At 37.8% G+C, this 18,257-nt stretch overlaps 1 protein-coding gene across 1 annotated transcript in view; it reads right to left on the reverse strand.

The window, feature by feature from the left end:
• Nucleotides 1-18,257, reverse strand: part of IL1RAPL2 (interleukin 1 receptor accessory protein like 2) — a 1,145,014-nt gene that overhangs the window by 485,788 nt on the left and 640,969 nt on the right. The window contains exons 4-5 of the mRNA XM_060292358.2: nucleotides 15,241-15,427; nucleotides 310-463 (exon numbers count right to left, since the gene is read on the reverse strand). Of these exons, the coding sequence (XP_060148341.1) occupies nucleotides 310-463; nucleotides 15,241-15,427 (341 nt within the window). The remainder of the gene's footprint in view (nucleotides 1-309; nucleotides 464-15,240; nucleotides 15,428-18,257) is intronic.

Here is an 18,257-nt window from a genome sequence, read left to right on the forward strand (position 1 = left end):
CTAAAGTGGTTCCAGCATATTTCTTCTGAGACGCTTAGTAACAATCAATGATACCCTGAAGAGTTAAGAACCTTTCATAAAAGCAGAGAACAGATATGCAGTAACTGGTACCATGTTCCCTAAATTAATTGTCCATATTCCACATATAGCTTATCAGTATAACTTATTAATAGTGAGTTTCACAACTATTTTATTTGTAGCTAATTATAAATTCACAGCTAGTTTACTCTTTGTTTGAAAACTTTTTCTTCCTGTACCAAATTATACTTAAAATCTCATTTGCCATGATTTGGTTAAACCAATGCTTACCTGTAACTTTCAATTCAGTTGTTCTTCTTACAAGTTTTCCTTCATACTTAAGCTCACAAGTGTAATTTCCCCCATCTTCTTCTTGAACTTCCTGGATTAGAAGGGCATTTCCTTTCTGTATTATGATGCTTCTCCACATTTTTGGCTTGCATTCCTGCAGAGAAAGTATTTTCAAGTAAGCAAAAAATAAAAATTCACATCACTAAGTCTTAGTACTGGCAAGTTAGTACTTTCACTTTTTTGTACTCTTCTCTTTAGTTTTCAAAATATGTAGCTAAAGAGTTACGTCAATGACCAGAAAACATCACAAATGCATCTTATTGTATCCAATTGAAACATCACAACTACCACCCTAAGAACCACTTTAAAGGCCTGATCCCAAGAGCAGAATGTCCTTAGAGACATTCTGCAAAAACAGAAAAGCATACAAGATCCCCAAACGCAAAAGAGGTAGAGCAGTCACTGAGTAGCATTTTAATGCCCTGGTTCTTTCTATATGAAAGGAATATGTCCTAAGAGTTCTAAGAGGATAGTGTTCACTTAGCAACATAATATAAACAAGGGAGCCTTAGGCATTATTTAAAAATTCTAATTGGCTTTTACACTGGCAATGGTTTAATTATTTTTTATAGTAAAAACTAATAATAATATTCAAGAGTCTCTCTCCCCATAGTCAAGAGATCTATTGTGAGGAGGTTGAGAGGGGAAGGGGATCAAGAAAATGAGGCTTGAGGAATTCTCTAGAAACATAGCTAGGTAAAATGAGGACACACTTTGTTGTAATAAGGTAATGGGGAAATGATCCACTTATTTTCTGAGTTCAGTGATCTGTGACCAGATAATAAGATTTGGGTTTTGAGGTCAATTCTTTTACTCATCTGGTAAGAATGTGTTGCTACTGGAATTGGACTTTACTAGAAAGGAATGATTCATTTCCGTTGACTGACAGAGATACAACAATAGCAGAGTATGTAAGAATATTCAGCCAAGTGGCTTTGTCTTTTGGGAATTTTCTCAGACTACTTTTTACATATTGCTCCAGTTTGTCTACCACTTATCTCAAATGTTCAACGAAAGTGGTGGCCAAAAGCTGTGCAAATATCAGTGAAGCTGTGGGGGATAGGTGTGAGGGGGTACTGAAGTATTTTATCATTTAAATTCTGGATCTGTCAGTTAAGGAATTAAAAAATTGATCATGAGGCAGATGACATGAATAATAGTTGAGGACAGTTTCCATATTCCCCATGGTATATACAACATCTATTCTACCTCTCCTTCTCCCCACCCTTACTCCCATCCTCTGCAGACACATCCTAAATATTCATGTAAAAGTAAAATCAGTGCTGACTCTCAATCCCCAGCTCTGCATGCTTGAGTGTGTGCATGTGTGTGTGCGCACATGTCGTAAAATGATTTGGAAGTGTGAGTACCCATTTATTAGATTTTACTGTAACAAAATTTCTTCTGTTATGATAACAGAAGTGAAAACAAAACACAAAAACTGACACTTAAGTTCACAGGTATAATATTTAAGAGATACACTTGCTTTATGTCCAATACAACTACCCACACACATTGTCAGAGAGTAAATAAAAGTAATACTGTCTAGGGCATCTAGATATAAAGCTGCTTCACTCCCTAGGGTCTTTCCAAAGAACACTTAAGGGTCTGTCTGAAATTCTATTACATACCATGTCTGGCAAGGTTTATCACCTATATGAGATTTGTTTCTGAGTTAAACCTTGGGATATAAGGTTTCTGGGAAAATGAAAAAGAAAGACTGAACAGAAAGAAAAAAAATAGCCCAGCTGCCACTATCGTCATACAATAATAATCCACAATTATTTTCGCATTGCTTCCAACTCTGATAGCCTCAGATTTCTAAAGAATCATTCTGAAGGTCATTAAACAAAAATATGGTCCCTCTGGGCATTTTGAGAGGAAAGGAAAATGAAAACTGAGCTGCTTCACTTTCACATAGCAGTGGTGGGGGCAGGCAAATGAGCCCACACACTCACTTCATTCAAAGACAAATGGCATTGTTTTCTAATGTCATTTTTTGGGGGAAAGTCCATATGCAATTAGCTCTGACCATTTTCATCTTCTCTGCACACTGCTTTGTTTTTTTTCCCCAGGAAGTAAAATCTAAAGAGTGTACAGGAATTATAAAATAACTCCTGATGAGGAACAGCCTGGAATCTTCACATGTTCTTTGGGATAGATACAGATAGTCCCAAGTGCTTTTCAAGTTGTCATCTAGCCTTATAAAGGATACCTTGTACCCAACAGAGTTTTTGTTTTTAACTGTGTTATAGGAAAATGTTATCTTCAGGTCACCTCCATCCTTCTGGAACAATGTAGTATAGATGAAAAGGCAAACTGGCTTCAGAGCAAGACAGCTCTAGGTCAAAATCTGGGGTTCACCCAAGTTCTGTGATCTTGGGAAAATTTGCCTAACTTCTTTAGGTCTCAGTTTTTTACTCTGCATGTGGGGATACTATACACTACCATATGAACAACCAGAATCCAGAGGCTTGCAGAGTTTATTCATTACACTCTTGTTGGGCAGCACTATATTTAGTTGTCATCCAACACAGAGAATGCTTTTCATCCCTAAACTTTCACAATCCTGGATTATATCTCCTCCAAACGTCTGGCTCTACTTGGTGAAACTTGGTGCTAATGGACTAATCAGATAAGAACAAATCTTCACTAATTGGTTAACCATCCCCCAGCAATGTAATACTTTAACCCACTGAAAATGTATAGCTCCTAAGAGGCCACTCCAACACTAATCCTAGCAGGTGGATAGAGAAATTATATTTTGTTCAGAAGAGCCTTGTAGATGATATCCTGCCCCCACCAACCCATCCTTCACCAAGTTACCTCATTGGCTATCCTGCCCAAGTCTGGGTGCCTATATCAAATCTCAGAAGTCTTCCAGGTTTTTTACTCCATTATTTGCAGCATCTCTGCCTTAAGCTGCTGGCTGCGAGGCTTACTACTGTCATTGCTTCTCTCCTGCCCCCAGTCTTCCCATCATCTCTTTCCTATTGGACAGACAACATTACCATACTTCACTCCCTCCAGACCTGTTTAGTTTAATTCTGACAGACTGGTGGGCAATAAAGTTTGCAGCATATAGGTCAAGTCTCAAGATGGTTGTTTATCTGAGGTAAGGACAAACTACCAGAACCTCGAATGGGAACAGGCCCCTAATATTGTCCTCAGTGTGTAATGCTTCTATTAGTTAATGCCTCTGAGACCATTACATTGAACTTAATCAACTGGAAGTTTTCGCTGAGGACCAGTTTTACCTAAGTTTAACAAACAGCTTCAGTTCATGGTCCAGCTGTCCTCTCACAGAACAGTTTGCTGTAGGACATCCTTGCTCAGTCAAAATCACATCAGCCTTTAAATTCCAGCTTCCTTCCCTTCTTCCCAGCCTTCCTGAGTGGAAGATGTTATTTGCCAGCAGTTGCTAGGTTGGGAGCCTAGGATGTTCAACAGAAACATCTGTTGACCCAGCCCCTTGAAGCTGCCAGCCATATTTGGATCTTGGAGTTCCCACCCTGAAATATTCACCACTACATTCACAGTCTACTTCTGAGATAGCATCATCACAACCACAGGTGTATTTCAATCAGTTTGATTTGTTAGTCATGGTTACTTCAGTGCTATTCAGAGCACATGACTCATTTCTCACAGCAAGAACATGAGGAAGATTCATTTAAATATTTATTCTGATTCTGAATTTCAGACACAAAGCAGCTGTGCAACCATAAGGCAATCACATACCCTCTGGTCCTCTTCAAATACTTAACACCCATTCCCTCACACCAAACTTCTCTCCTTTGCCCTGGAGACTGAACTATTCCACAGAGCATCTAGGCTCTGCCTAACAATTTGTAGGAAACCTGAACTTTCTTCACTTTAAAGATGGAAGAGATAGGAGCACAATTGTGAATTGGGTATCAATCTTGTACTTCCACTCCAAATGCCTAGGATAACCCACTGCAGAGAGTCCTTCCCCTCCCTAGTTCTTTTCCTCTAACTTTCTATCTTCACAGTCCTAATGTTGAATTTTGGTACCCCCACAGCAGTTCAGTATAAATCCCACATTCAAATACTTGGGATGAAATCCCAAATTATATGTTCTTGAGCATACTACTTAACCAATCTAAGCCTCAGTTGCTTCACCTATTTTTAAAAAGTTGGTGATAATCATATTATATACCAAATAGGGGTAATTATTAGGATTAAATGAGGTAATGCATATAAATCCTCTGTAATATAGAGCATCACATGCTAAAACCACTCAATAAATATTAACTATTATTCTATCATTGTCATTACCCTCAGCATCCAGCTTTCAAATTACATACACAACTATTTTGATATGTTAATAACTATTAGGAGTTAATGTGACTCATATTTCTATAGGAGTCTGGAGACAATCCAAAAGACAATCCAAAGTTACCATTCCAATGAAGGGGTTGATTTACTTTCTTATCTGACACATAAAGGACCTGAAAGTTATTACTGCCATCCTAACAACAAGAAAAAAGCTGAACAAACTGAAACTCAATAACTTCTTTTATTTCCATCAGGTAACTGAGGTCACAGTAAAAGCCACTGTCCCAGAAACTGGAGAGACAGGTAGATACAGAGAATCACAGTTTACTGGGAGCAGAAACAGCCTCAGGAGCCAACTGGTAGGAACACTTAAAGGATAATTGAGTAATTTCTGGAGACTAAGTGTGAACTAGCTTGAGAAATAAAAAATCCCTGAGGGCCCAGTCTTGGAAGGCAGCCCACACTTCTGTAAGGTTTACCTCCATGAGCCCCACCAGGTTCTTCTCAGACTGAACATCAGAGAAAAATCCTGCTTCTGGAAAAGGATGGGGAAAGTAAACCATTTTGAAATATACCCAAAGAGCCTGCCCATAAAAGACGTGGGGTACAGGAAATATACAACCCCAGCCTCCTCTAGCCTTTGAAGTGGGGAAAGAAATAGCCAGCTCCAGTCCTCTCTATTTTTCCTGTCTTACAGGAAGCTGAGAAGCACATATGATGGTCACAGGCCAGGGACTAGGCTCACTAAAAGACGGAATCTAATCACAGGATTATAGAATGCTTTCCCTTGCCCAACACCTTACCAGCACATCAATAGGGCTCCTGTATAATAACACGATATTACAGTTGAAAGAAATGCACAACACAGACCTTATTTAAGAATATATCTCTAGGGGCTTCCCTGGTGGCGCAATGGTTGAGAGTCCGCCTGCCGATGCAGGGGACACGGGTTCTTGCCCCGGTCCGGGAAGATCCCACATGCCGCGGAGCGGCTGGGCCCGTGAGCCATGGCCGCTGAGCCTGCACATCCGGAGCCTGTGCTACAGGATGGGAGAGGCCACAACAGTGAGAGGCCCGCGTACCACAAAAAAAAAAAAGAAAAAAAAATATATCTCTAGAAAGATAACAGGGAAGTAAAAAATAAGGACACCAGAGAGACTTTTAGCTTCTAACACCTACAGCAAGTAGTAAAAACAGCCTGACTCTTAGCCAGATAAACATAAAAAAAAGCTCACAGTAAAGGCCTATTACTTCAGTTCCTTTTACCAAGTACATCACGTCTGGATTTTTAAAAATATTTACAAGGCATACTAAAAGACAGAAAAAAACACTGTTCAAAGAGAAAGAAGAAGCATCAGAACCAGACTAAGATAGGGCAGAAATTTTAGAATTACCAGTCTGGGAATTTAAAATAAGTATGATTAATATGTTAATGACACTAATAGAAATAGTGGACAATATGTAAGAACAGAAGAGAGATGGAAACTCTTAGAATCAAAAGAGAAATGCTAGAAATCAAAACACTGTAACAGAAATAAAGAATGTCTTTGATAGGCATATTCATAGACTGGACATGGCCGAGGAAAGAATTAGTGAGCTTGAAGGTATATCAATAGAAACCTCCCAAACTAAAAAACAGAGGAAAAAGAATGAAAAGAAATTGAACAGAATATCCAAGAACTGTGAGAGGAGTACAAAAGATGTAACATAAATGTAATGGGAATACCAGAAGGAGAAGAAAGTGAGAAAGGAACAGAAGAAATATTTGAAGTCATTCTAATGCTGGCTCATCCAAGATTACCAGACTAGATCATACCAGACTGGGTATGACAGAGAGGTTTGGTGTACAGATAGGTTACTATAAGCAAATGAAATGAGTTTTGAACAATATATAAAAGTTAGGCAGGCAAGCAGGACATACAGGACAGAGGGAATAACATGTGTAGAAGAACTCAGATGTGAAAAACCATGGAGTGGACAAAAAAATATGAATAGTTTTGCTCTCTTGAGAGTGGCAATGAGTAGGCGGAGGCCAGATACTAAAAGCCTTAAATTCCATTCTAAGATATTTGTACACTGTCAGGTTTCAAATCTCAGCTCTGTCACTATATAACCTATCTCATAAGACTGTTCTAAGAATTGAATTAGCTAATTAATGAACATGTGTGGCACAGTGTCAGGCCCTGTAAATACTCAACAAAAAGGAACTACTAACTAAAAGTTTTTATAGAATCATTGGAGTGCTTTAAATAGTGGCACACTATGATCAGATGTGCATTTCTAAAAGATCATTCTAATGGATATATAGAAGGTAGTCAGATTATAAAAAGAGACATTGCTTAAAAGGCTTTAATTTACTTTGATCTGTTTTTATCCCTCAAATGTCATTAATGCCATTAAGGATACACAGGAAGACCCTTTAAAGTCTGGATTCTTATAACAATTTAGGAAAGATCAATAGCAAACTCCTGTTAAATTTGAGAAAAACAAACATGTCAATAATTATAGAAGTTGACAAAAACATATCACTTTGATAAATCCAGAAATTGGACAGTCAAAACTCAACCTTATAAGATCTTTATTCCTAATCACCAAAACCCAGCAGCAAATGGTCATCAATGGGTGAATGGCTAAACAGTGGTACATCTCTACAGTGGAATATTGGACTATTATTCAGCAATAAAAGGAATGAACTATTGTTATATACCACAACATTGACAAATCTCAAATGAATTATGCTAAGTGAGCAAAGATAGGCACAAAAGGCTACATATCATATTATTCCATTTATATGACATTCTGGAAAATACAAAACCATAGGAATAGAAAACATATCTTTTTAGCAAGGACTGGGGCTTGGAGGAAGGGACTGAATACAAAAGGACATGGAGAAAATTGCAATGATGAAAATGTTCTGTATCTTGTTTGTGGTGTATATATTTGCCAAAACACATCAAGTTGTTCAAGTAAAAAGGATGCATTTTATGTTTGTAGATTATACAGAATAACAGGACTTTAAAAACCCTCAATCTTAAATTCCCAATTGGAGTTTGAGATGTCCTAACTTTGCTTCTAGCTTTCTATGTAACTTTTTCCTTTCTATAGTAGCAGCAAATATCAAGGACTTTAGTCATTAGATGTTTATAACATGTCTGAGATATATGACATACATTGTTATATCTATTTTATATGTGGGAAAATAGAGGCCCAGGGTCATCCAATTACTCATCCACATTAATGGTGTAATGGTGACCAGAATCCAGGTCCCCAGGCTCAAAGACCAGTGCTTCTTACACATATTAAATACCCATTCCTCAAATAGCAACCCATCTTCTCTATAATTTGCAAATAATAAATAACCATTTTCCCATTTCTAATGGCATACCTAAAAATAAAAACAAGGATAAACGGGTCTTAAATCTTGTGTCACTGATTGTGGTTTTAGGGCATACAAAATTGAAGCCTTCATGGGATTCCTAGCTCATTCCTTCCGGATAAAAGTATCTTTGAAAATTCTAGTTAAATAGATTAAGATTTTCAGGATGGAATGCAATTTTATGGTTACAAAATAAGGTACATACTAATATCAATACATTTTCAAAAGGGATTCAAAAACCCCAAGCATTTTGCCAAACCATTTTTATAGCCAAAATGTGTCGGCCATTTGGGCTGTGGTATTACAAGGTCTTCAATGACCTTCTTTTTCCCTCTTTAAGAAAATTGTCAGGATTTTCTGGGAGACAAGATTGCAGATTAGAAAGACTTGAGCTCACCTCCTCTCATGAAAACACCAAAATCACAACTTATTGCTGTACAACCATTGACAAAAAAGACTGGAACCTACCAAAAAAGATATTCTACATCCAAAGACAAATAAGAAACCACAGGACGGTAGGAGGGGAACTTTCATGATATAATCAAATCCTATAACCACCGAGTGGGTGACCCACAAACTGGAAAATAATTATATCACAGATGTTCACCCATAGGAGTGAGAGTTCTGAGCCCCATGTCAGGTTCCCCAGCCTGGGGGTCTGACATCAGGAGGAGGAGCCCCCAGAGCATTTGGCTTTGAAGACCAGTGGGCTTGTGTACAGGAGATCCACAGGATGGAGGGAAACAGAGACTCCACTCTTCAAGGGCACACACAAGGTTTCACGTGCACTGGGACTGTGGGCAAAACAGTGACTCCATAGAAGCCTGGGCCAGACCTACCTGTGGGTCTTGGAGGCTCTCCTGGGGAGGCAAGGGTTGGCTGTGGCCCACTACAGGGGCAAGGACACTGGTGGCAGAGACCCCAGGCAGTATTCCTCAGAGTGAGCTTCCCTGGTGGTCACCATTTTGGCACCGAGACCTGGCCCCACCCAACAGCCTGAAGGCTCCAGTGCTGGGACACCTCAGGCTAAACAACAAACAGAGTGGAAACACAGACCCACCCATCAACAGACAGGGGGCTTAAAGTTGTCCTGAGCCCACAGCCATCTCTAGACACACCCCTTGACACAGCCCTGCCCATCAGAGGGACAAGACCCAGCGCCACCCACCAGTGGACAGGCACCAGTCCCTCCCACCAGGAAGCCTGCACAAAACCTTGGACCAACCTCACCCACGAGGGGGCATACACCAGAAGCAGGAAGAACTACAATCCTACAGCCTGCAGAACAGAGACCACAAATACAGAAAGTTAGACAAAATGGGATGGCAGAGAAACATGTTCCAGATGCAGGAACAAGATAAAAGCCCAGAAGAACAACTAAGTGAAGTGGAGATAGGCAATCTGCCTGAAAAGGAATTCAGAATAATGATAGTAAAGATGATCCAAGATCTCAGAAAAAGAATGGAGGAACAGACTGAGAAGGTACAAGAAATGTTTAACAAAGAACCAGAAGATTTAAAGAACAAACAGAGATAAACAATACAATAACTGAAATGAAAAATACACTAGAAGGAATCAATAGCAGAATAAATGAGGCAGAAGAAGGAATAAGTGAGCTGGAAGACAGACTGGTGGAAATAATTGTCACAAAACAGAATAAAGAAAAAGGAGTGGAAAGAAATGAGGACAGTCTAAGAGACTTCTGGGACAACTTCAAACACACCAACATTTGCATTATAGGGGTCCCAGAAGGAGAAGAGAGAGAACCTGCCTGAGAAAACATTTGAAGAGATAGTAGCTGAAAACTTCCCTAACATGGGTAAGGAAACACTCAAGTTCAGGAAGCACAGAGAGTCCGATACAGGATAAACCCAAGGAGAAACATGCCAAGACACATTTTAATCAAATTGACAAAACTTAAAGACAAAGAGAAAATATTTAAGGCAACAAGGGAAAAGCAACAAATAACATACAAGGGAATGCCCATAAGGTTAACAGCTGATTTTTCAGCAGAAGCTCAAATGAACGTATTTACAAAGTGGAAACAGACTCACAGACTTCAAAAACAAACTCATGGTTACCAAAAGGGAAAGGTCGGGGGGAGGCATACATTAGGAGTTTGGGATTAACATATACACACTACTATATATAAAATAGATAATCAACAAGGACCTATTGTATAGCACAGGGAACTCTATTCAATATTCTATAATAACCTATATGGGAAAAGAATCTGAAAAAGAATAGATATATGTATCTGTATAACTGAATCACTTTGCTGTACACCTGAAACTAACACAACATTGTAAATCAACTATACTCAAATATAAAATAAAAATTAAATTAAAAAAAAACTCCATACTACCCAACTTAGCATTTAAAAAAAAGAAAGAAAACTGTCAGAATGTTTAGCAAGATAAATAACTGTAAAGCTCTTAACTTTGGAAACTTATCTCATTGTAATGAGTGACAGCATTTAGAAATGGTCATTCCTAGACTATTATTTAGGAGATGAAATTAACTCCTCACAATCCATCTGCAATTTTCTTAAACATGGTATGAGTCAGATATCTATTTTTTGCAAGTGAATTGTCAATTATGTGCACATCATTTTTAATAAGCCATTATCCCCCCTCCAAACCCATTAAAATGATATGTTATTATATACTAAATTCTCGTATATACATACTTTATCTGTTTCTGGATTCTCTATTCTATTTAACTGATCTATTTATGCTTTCTTAAACTTACTATTTTAATTGCTACTGTTTTGCAGTAAGTTCAGTCTCAGTTAGACTAAGTCCCCTCTTATTAATGTTTTCTTCCAAAATTTCATTTGCAAAACTGATATATTCACTCATCCATATGATGTTATAATGTTTATCATGTTGTCTAATTTCTAAAAATTCATATTTTAGCAAATTGGATTACTTATTTATATAATATTGGGAATAACTGATCTTTTTTTCTATGAGATCTTCCAATGCAGAAATATGTTCTGTCTCTCCATTAATTTAGACTATATTTTATGTCCTTCAATAAAATTATATTTTTATATAGGTCTCCTCCCATCTTTGTTAAATGTATTCCAAAGTGTTTTACAGTTTTTCATTGTTGTAAATGGGATAATTTCATTTTTTCCTTTACATATCTAACCGATTATTACTGGCAAAAATAAAAATTATTGAATAGTTTGTATATTTTTATTAAGCTAACTTATCAAATTATCTCATTAGTTCTATTTTTTTGTTGTTGTTTAATCTCTTGGGTTTTCTTGGTATACAATTATACAATCTGAAAAATAAGATTATTTTGTCCTCCTTTTCCAATGTTTGTATAGTGTATTTCATTTAAATTTCTTATGGCATCAGCTAGAACCTCCAAAACAATACTGAATAATAGAACTGACAGAGATCATTCCTATCTTGTACGCCATGGATGTAAGGATATAAGTATGTTTTCAAGGATGTTTACTGCAATACTTGGATTATTTTTAAAAAACTAGAAAAAATTGAATATCCATCTGAAAAATGGTTGAATAAAGCAAGGTTATATCTAGCCTATGAACTATGATACAGCTATTAAAAATGAATTAGATATATATAGTCAACATGCACATAGTAGGCACCCAGTATATATATACTAACTGAATGAATGAATTTGCACTGACCTATCCATAATGCACTCAACCATTCCATTATAACCAACGGCAAACATCTGAAATTAAGATAATTGTGGCAAGAAAAAGGAGGATTCAAACTGGAAGACTTGACTTCATTAACATCAGCCTTTTATCAGCAGAGGTAACTAATGACACAGATATGCGTTTTACCCCAAGGAACATATTTGTATTTTCATTCCTAATGTCCTATTAAGGTTAGGGAATTTTTTTGTTTAGAAATGGGATAAAGGGACTCTACACTCTTGTGTCAAGTGTTCTCAGTGAATAATGAGGTTGTTCTTGTGTTCTTAGTTCAATAAAGAAAATAATCTTTATCTCTCATTTCAAAAATGTTTCCAAAAGCATTGACATAATTGTATATTCTGTTCTAGTATTTAAGCCCCATACATAGCGTCAGGAGGAAGTGCTGAAAGTGTAGCCCCTCTCCTCACTTCCTTTTGCTAACAGAGTTCAGATAGAGGAGTTACAGCCCCCTTATGCATATCTCTTACATTCCAAGGACAACCAGGATAGGCTTACTCATTCATCTTTATGAACACGCCCCAGTGCCATATGAGCCACCTCTACCTTCCTATTCACCTGTGATTACCTGCAGGCATGGAAGAATAGTCCTCAAAGGCCTGTCATAACAGGATGGTTGGAAAGTAAACAAGTTTAAAGATTACATATATTTGAAAAGAAGACTGGGAAAAGGATCATGCAACACATACTTTTCACTGTTAAAACACTGGAGATAATACATTGTACATTTCTAACTTTGGATATGCACCAGAATTAACTCCAGACAAATGTGTCCTCCTTTTTTCATTGTTGTAGCCAGAGCAAAATCACTTCATGTTCAGTCTGGTAGGAAATGCACAGACTACAAAGCAAGCAAGGCAGATTATCGAAGTATTGGCGAAAAAGGAAACGTTTTCCTAATATGTCAATTTTTCAAGGATTTACTTAAAACCATGTGTGAAAAGTGGGGTTAACAATGCATTTGGGAGCTTCACAGACTCTTTAACTTTTGGTTTTAATTTTTTATCCTGATCCATTTGTATAGTGTAATGGCTAAGTGGAAGGGCCCAGGAGCCAAACTGCAAGTCACAAACAGCTGTGTGACATTTGTTGAGTCACTTAACTCGTCTGAGTCTCCAGTCATGTCTTTTGTAAAATGGGGATAATAATAATACCTACATAAGACTTAAGATTGAGACTGAGAAACTAGAAGTTGAGTTAATCCATCTAAAGCACTTAAAATAGAGTCTGGCATATAGTAAGTAATAAATATTACCTATCATTATGCTTATTATTTATCAATTGTAAAATGTTATACAAATATTAAATGTTATTATCCAGGCAGAGCTGGAAAAGCCCTTTGTTTCACCATCATTGGTCCATTTCTAAGAAAGAGTGAGGGTTAGCTTTTTCCAAGGAATAAACTGCTTTGGTAGACAATGACTATGGTGATGTATAGAGATGTGAAGAAAGGGGAAAAAAGAATTTAGTGAAAAGACAAAAAGATGAGATAGAATGAACACTGTAAGAGAAAGCTGATGACCTGGAGTTTAGTCCTAGCTGCTAACCCTTGAGCTAGTCAACCTCCCTTCCTGAAGTATAAAATTGAAATAAAACCTTTTTTACTCATCTTAAAGAAGTGCCTGCAATCGAGGCTGGGTTTAGCTCCAGGCCTATTGCAGGAGAGGTTAGTGATTAAGAAAATGGACTCTGGAACCACACTGCCTTGAATATAAAATGAAGCTTTGTTAGCTGAGTAGCTTTGGACAAGTCTCTACATTCCTGTAAGACTCAAGTTTTTTCCTCTGTTAAATGATGATAATAGCGCCCACCACACAGAGTTGCATTGAGACTTAAGTGAGATAACATAGAGACCAAGCTTAGCACAGCAAATGGCACATAGTAAGTGATTAAGAAATACTAACAAGGCTAGGACTTTCCCTGGTTGTCGAGTGGTTAAGACTCTGTACCTCCACTGCAGGGCGTGCGGGTTTGATCCCTGGTCAGGGAACTAAGATCCCACATGCCATGCAGCGTGGCCAAAAAAAAAAAAAAAAATTAAAGAAAAAAGAACTACTAACAAGGCTGATGATGGCATGAAGGGTCCCACTAAGTATGGATATTCTATATTTATGCATAATGAACATCATGTTCCTTTTTATGTGTCAGAATATTAAGAAAAAAAAAAGGAGGATGACACTTCACAAAGAGACTTGAGGTTCTAGTTCAGGACATGCTCTTGCTGTCTCTTGTCGAGTTCCCCCAGGCATGACGATAGAGGAACTTCCAAATGTAAAAGCACCTGACAACTGTAGGAGCTAGGGTTTAGGCTTTCCTGGAAACTGAGGGTCTGTCAGATACTACAGAAACAACCTGTCCTACCTTTTATGTATGTTTGGTTGCAATAATGTGCACAGTACCTGTGCAGAAAACCCCCTTGGTCACCTCTGGCCACCATATATAGTCATATATGGTCACCATGGGCCAACCAGTGTGGCTCAGAGGTGGCAGAGGGTGCTCAGTCCTCTTTTAGAACCACAGTGCCCCAGGCTCGCAGCCAGAATATCATAGTTGAAAGGTTGTATGTTTATTTTTCTGCTTCCTGCCCTAGATCCATGCTCTGCCTTTGTCTGACCTACTCTGGGCCCAGAGAAGCTGAAGACTATTGATTCTACCCCCTGGTTTTGCTTTCTGAATTCTGTTTGAACTCACATGGTGGGAGGGAAGACACTAGCAAGAAACCAGAAGGCGGGAGTTAAGAGGGGTTAGGGTGTCCATTCTATCCACTCCCTCTCTGTTTTCCACAGTTAATATGCTCCTCTAAGGCCACAGCTCTTGACAGGCCTGCTCCGCTCTTGCCAGGTTCCAGAGATACAGCTCCTTCCCCTTGCCACTCTAGACCTAGGAGCGGTAATTTACAGCTTTTTCCCTTTTTGGTTCCCTTAACCCTAACCACACCTCTGTAAATAGTTCCTTCATTCAACTCTCATCTGTACAACCTTTGAGTGTGGTTTATTTCCAGATAAACACGTTATTTCCAGTGTTCACATATCCTGCACTGGGCCCATTTCTCTCCTCTGCACTGACTGCAGTGGTTCTCACAATATAGACCATGATAATCGTTGTTATTTCTTGTAAGCACCATTCCTTGTAAAGATGGGCCTTTGTTCCTAACAGTGAATAATATTTCTAGGTCCCTCAAATAATTTCTTTCATGTGTTATTTCAGTCTTCACTCTTCTTCCCATTTGCTCTCATGAGTTGGGGTAAAGGGATATTTTCCTTATTTTTAGTCATTGGAGAAGCTGGGATTGCTTCTGACACCTGCTGATGGAAGTACATGAAAACCAGTAATATATAGGGATCATAGCTCTGAATTATTTAGCTGTGGATCTGCTGATTCTTCTCAGTGAAATATCTAATACCAAAAACTCAAAATAAAATCTCTCCCTTTTTATCTCCCCAAGCCAGCTATTGACTTAGGGTAAAAAAATGCATTTGACATCATGCTGAGTTACCTTGTACCACACAACATCAGGCTCCTGATCGGACTTTTTAAAGTCATCCATGTCTGGGCAGGATATCTCCTTTCTTTTAGTGACTTCAGATTTTTCCAAATAGCGGATCCTGCTATTGTAGCACAGACCTGATTCATTCTCTGCAACAGTCAAGGACATTGACACCTTCATGCAATATGTCGAGTTTCTGTAGGGATAGAGAAATAGCAAAATGGCTTTATTGGGTGTTTACACCTATGTTTTTACTCTGTATATTTCAAGAATGTTGACTTTTCCACTTAGGACCTTGCCTAGAAATCAGAAACAACATGGAAACAACACAGAACATTTTTCTACTTCAACTGACATGAAGATATGGAACAAAATGCTAATGTGGACATCTCTGGCCATGAGATAGCTACATAGAGCAGCTGTACCCATCTTCTGAAATGTAAAACAGTCAGACTGCTTTCCCAGTGGTAAACATTGCTATGTTGACAATCTGATAGCAAAAACTTATGAGAAAGTCTATAACTAGGGCTATAGCCATTTCTGGTTTGCCCTTATGGCCAGTCCCTTAACAGGTATTCCAAGGATTGTTAATTTTTCCATTGGTTTCTAAGCCAACATTTTCTTTTATAGGATACATACCAAAAAACAGATCAACAACTTGTATGGGTATAAGTGAATCACTTTGTTGTACACCTGTAACTAGCACATCATTGTTAATTAACTATACTCCAATATAAAATAAAAATAAAAACAGATCAACATATAGAAGATACCCATTAACTCACATAGCTTTTTAAGGTGTTTACTGAGATATGTCAGGGGTCAAATTTGGGTTCCTACAAAGAACAAATCCTAGCAGAGTGGATTAATTTTATTCATCAAAACTAGAATTATAAAGGAATTTCAACATTGAATTTTACCATAAAGCTGCTTTAGAAATTGGACATTACTGGGCTAACCCATAATAGAAGGGTATTTATGAAATTGAATTCTGCCTTCATTTCCCTATATATATCCCATGACATTTCCCTACCCTACTCTACCTAGACTCCAGAAGATATCAACCTCACAAAAGAAATCTGGAAAGTATGAGGAAGAGATCAGAAGCAGCCTGGTAAGACTCAAAAGAAGGTCAACTGTAAATCTCTTGGTGAGACATTTCAGAATCATATGTGTTCTAAACATCAAGGGATACCTGCTGTTAAAAAACAAAAGTGCCAGGGATAATTCAAAACCGAGTATTTTTACAACTAAGTAAAAACAATCCTGATAAATGGGATTAACATGCCAACCAATAATTTTAAGATGGCCTCAAATGATTGTTACTATTTGTACTTCTTAGTATTCATTGAAATTTCACAATATGCCAGACACCATACAAAACACAGGAGTGCAGATGGCTGCTGCCCATTGGGTTTACAAACTAAGTTAATCAAAATGACTGCTACTTGGATTTCTAGTGAAGTTAATTACTGGCAAGTACTCCTGACTATGTGATGCCTGTGTCATCTGAAGATACACTTCCATTCTGATATTCAGATGTAACCCCATTATACAATGTAGATTGTGAGCTATTGCTTTTCTCTCTTCCTCAGTGTAGGTTCTTAGGGTTTAATATATGGCCACTAGGGATCAAATGTAAGAACATTTAATTCTATTAGATGTTTGACAGCTTCTTTAAGAGCCATGAAGCTAAAGCCACCAGAAATGTTTTTAAGTCTCAGCCAATAAGGTAAAATTTGGTTCAATCAATTTGGCTCTTCTTGACTCCATTTTCAATACTTCAGTGCTAAACATGCCCATGTCTTCTTGCTTTCTTTAACATCCTACATGATGTGGCCTATTGTAACATTCTGTCCTTCACTCATTAGGGTGCAGTCGCAATCGTATTTACTCTGTTTCTTGAATATACTAAGCCTATTTGAGCCATGGTTGTTTATACTTGCTCTTCTCTTTGATTTTCTATCATGTGCTTTTTGTTAAGTGTGAGCAAAGAATTTGTTGCTCTTGTTCATCACTCTATTCCTGGGATCTAAGTTGATAGCAAGGGCTTAGTAAATGTTAGTTGATTAAATGTGTGGGCATCAAAAGGTATGTATTCAAGAGACATGTCCTCCCTGCTCTACTTTTGCATAAACTCATTATGGAACTAACCACCCCATCCCCATTCTACAGAGTCATGTGTGTATGTGGCTGGTCAAATATCACATTCCCTGTTTAAATATGACTCAAGATAATTCTGCAGGTATTCTTGTACCACCAGGGTAAGGATTAGCCAAATTTGGTGCATCAGCATACCAGCAAAGAAAAAACTATAATGACTATATCTGGGAGACAAGGAGGACTAGGGTATGTATAGGGGATGGAACGAAGATAAATGGTCACAGTTTTTAAAAAGTTTTAAACGAAGCAGAAAGAAAATCACCTCTGCTAAGAATGTAAAATATTATGAACAGTTGTTAATGTCACAGACTTTGATCATATCTGTTCCATGGTATCCATCCATACAGGTGAAATCTTCCCATTTTTGTGTTACAAACCCAGGGAGAGAGAGCTGTTGTCCAGCAGTCTCAACAATAGAAGTATTAGACAGAATGTACAGTTCCCTGAAAGGAGCTTACTATCCCAGATCTATTTAGTCCTGAGGATAAAATAGGATAGACTAAGTAAGGGACCAATATAATATTGTGGTTTCATAACAAAGCACTAGCTTTGAACTAAGATCCACTAGGTTCAACTAGCTCTGTGTCCTTGAGCAAGTTATGTAACATCTCTCAGTCTCAGATTCCTCAGCTGAAAAATGAGGATAAATCCTTTATGGTGGCTCCACTGGAGTTTGGAGGAGGAAGCTCTTTTATTATACAAACTTAAGCAAAAACAAGTTTACTGTTTTCAGTTGGAATGGTTATAATATCTGACCTCTCCAGGCTGCTGTAACTATTAAGCAAATATAAAACATGTAACACAGCATCTGACCCATAGTAAATATTTAATAGACTGCCATTAGAATTGTTTTTTTTGTTTTT

This window comes from Globicephala melas, chromosome X (genome assembly GCF_963455315.2).
Source record: "Globicephala melas chromosome X, mGloMel1.2, whole genome shotgun sequence".
NCBI lineage: Eukaryota > Metazoa > Chordata > Mammalia > Artiodactyla > Delphinidae > Globicephala > Globicephala melas.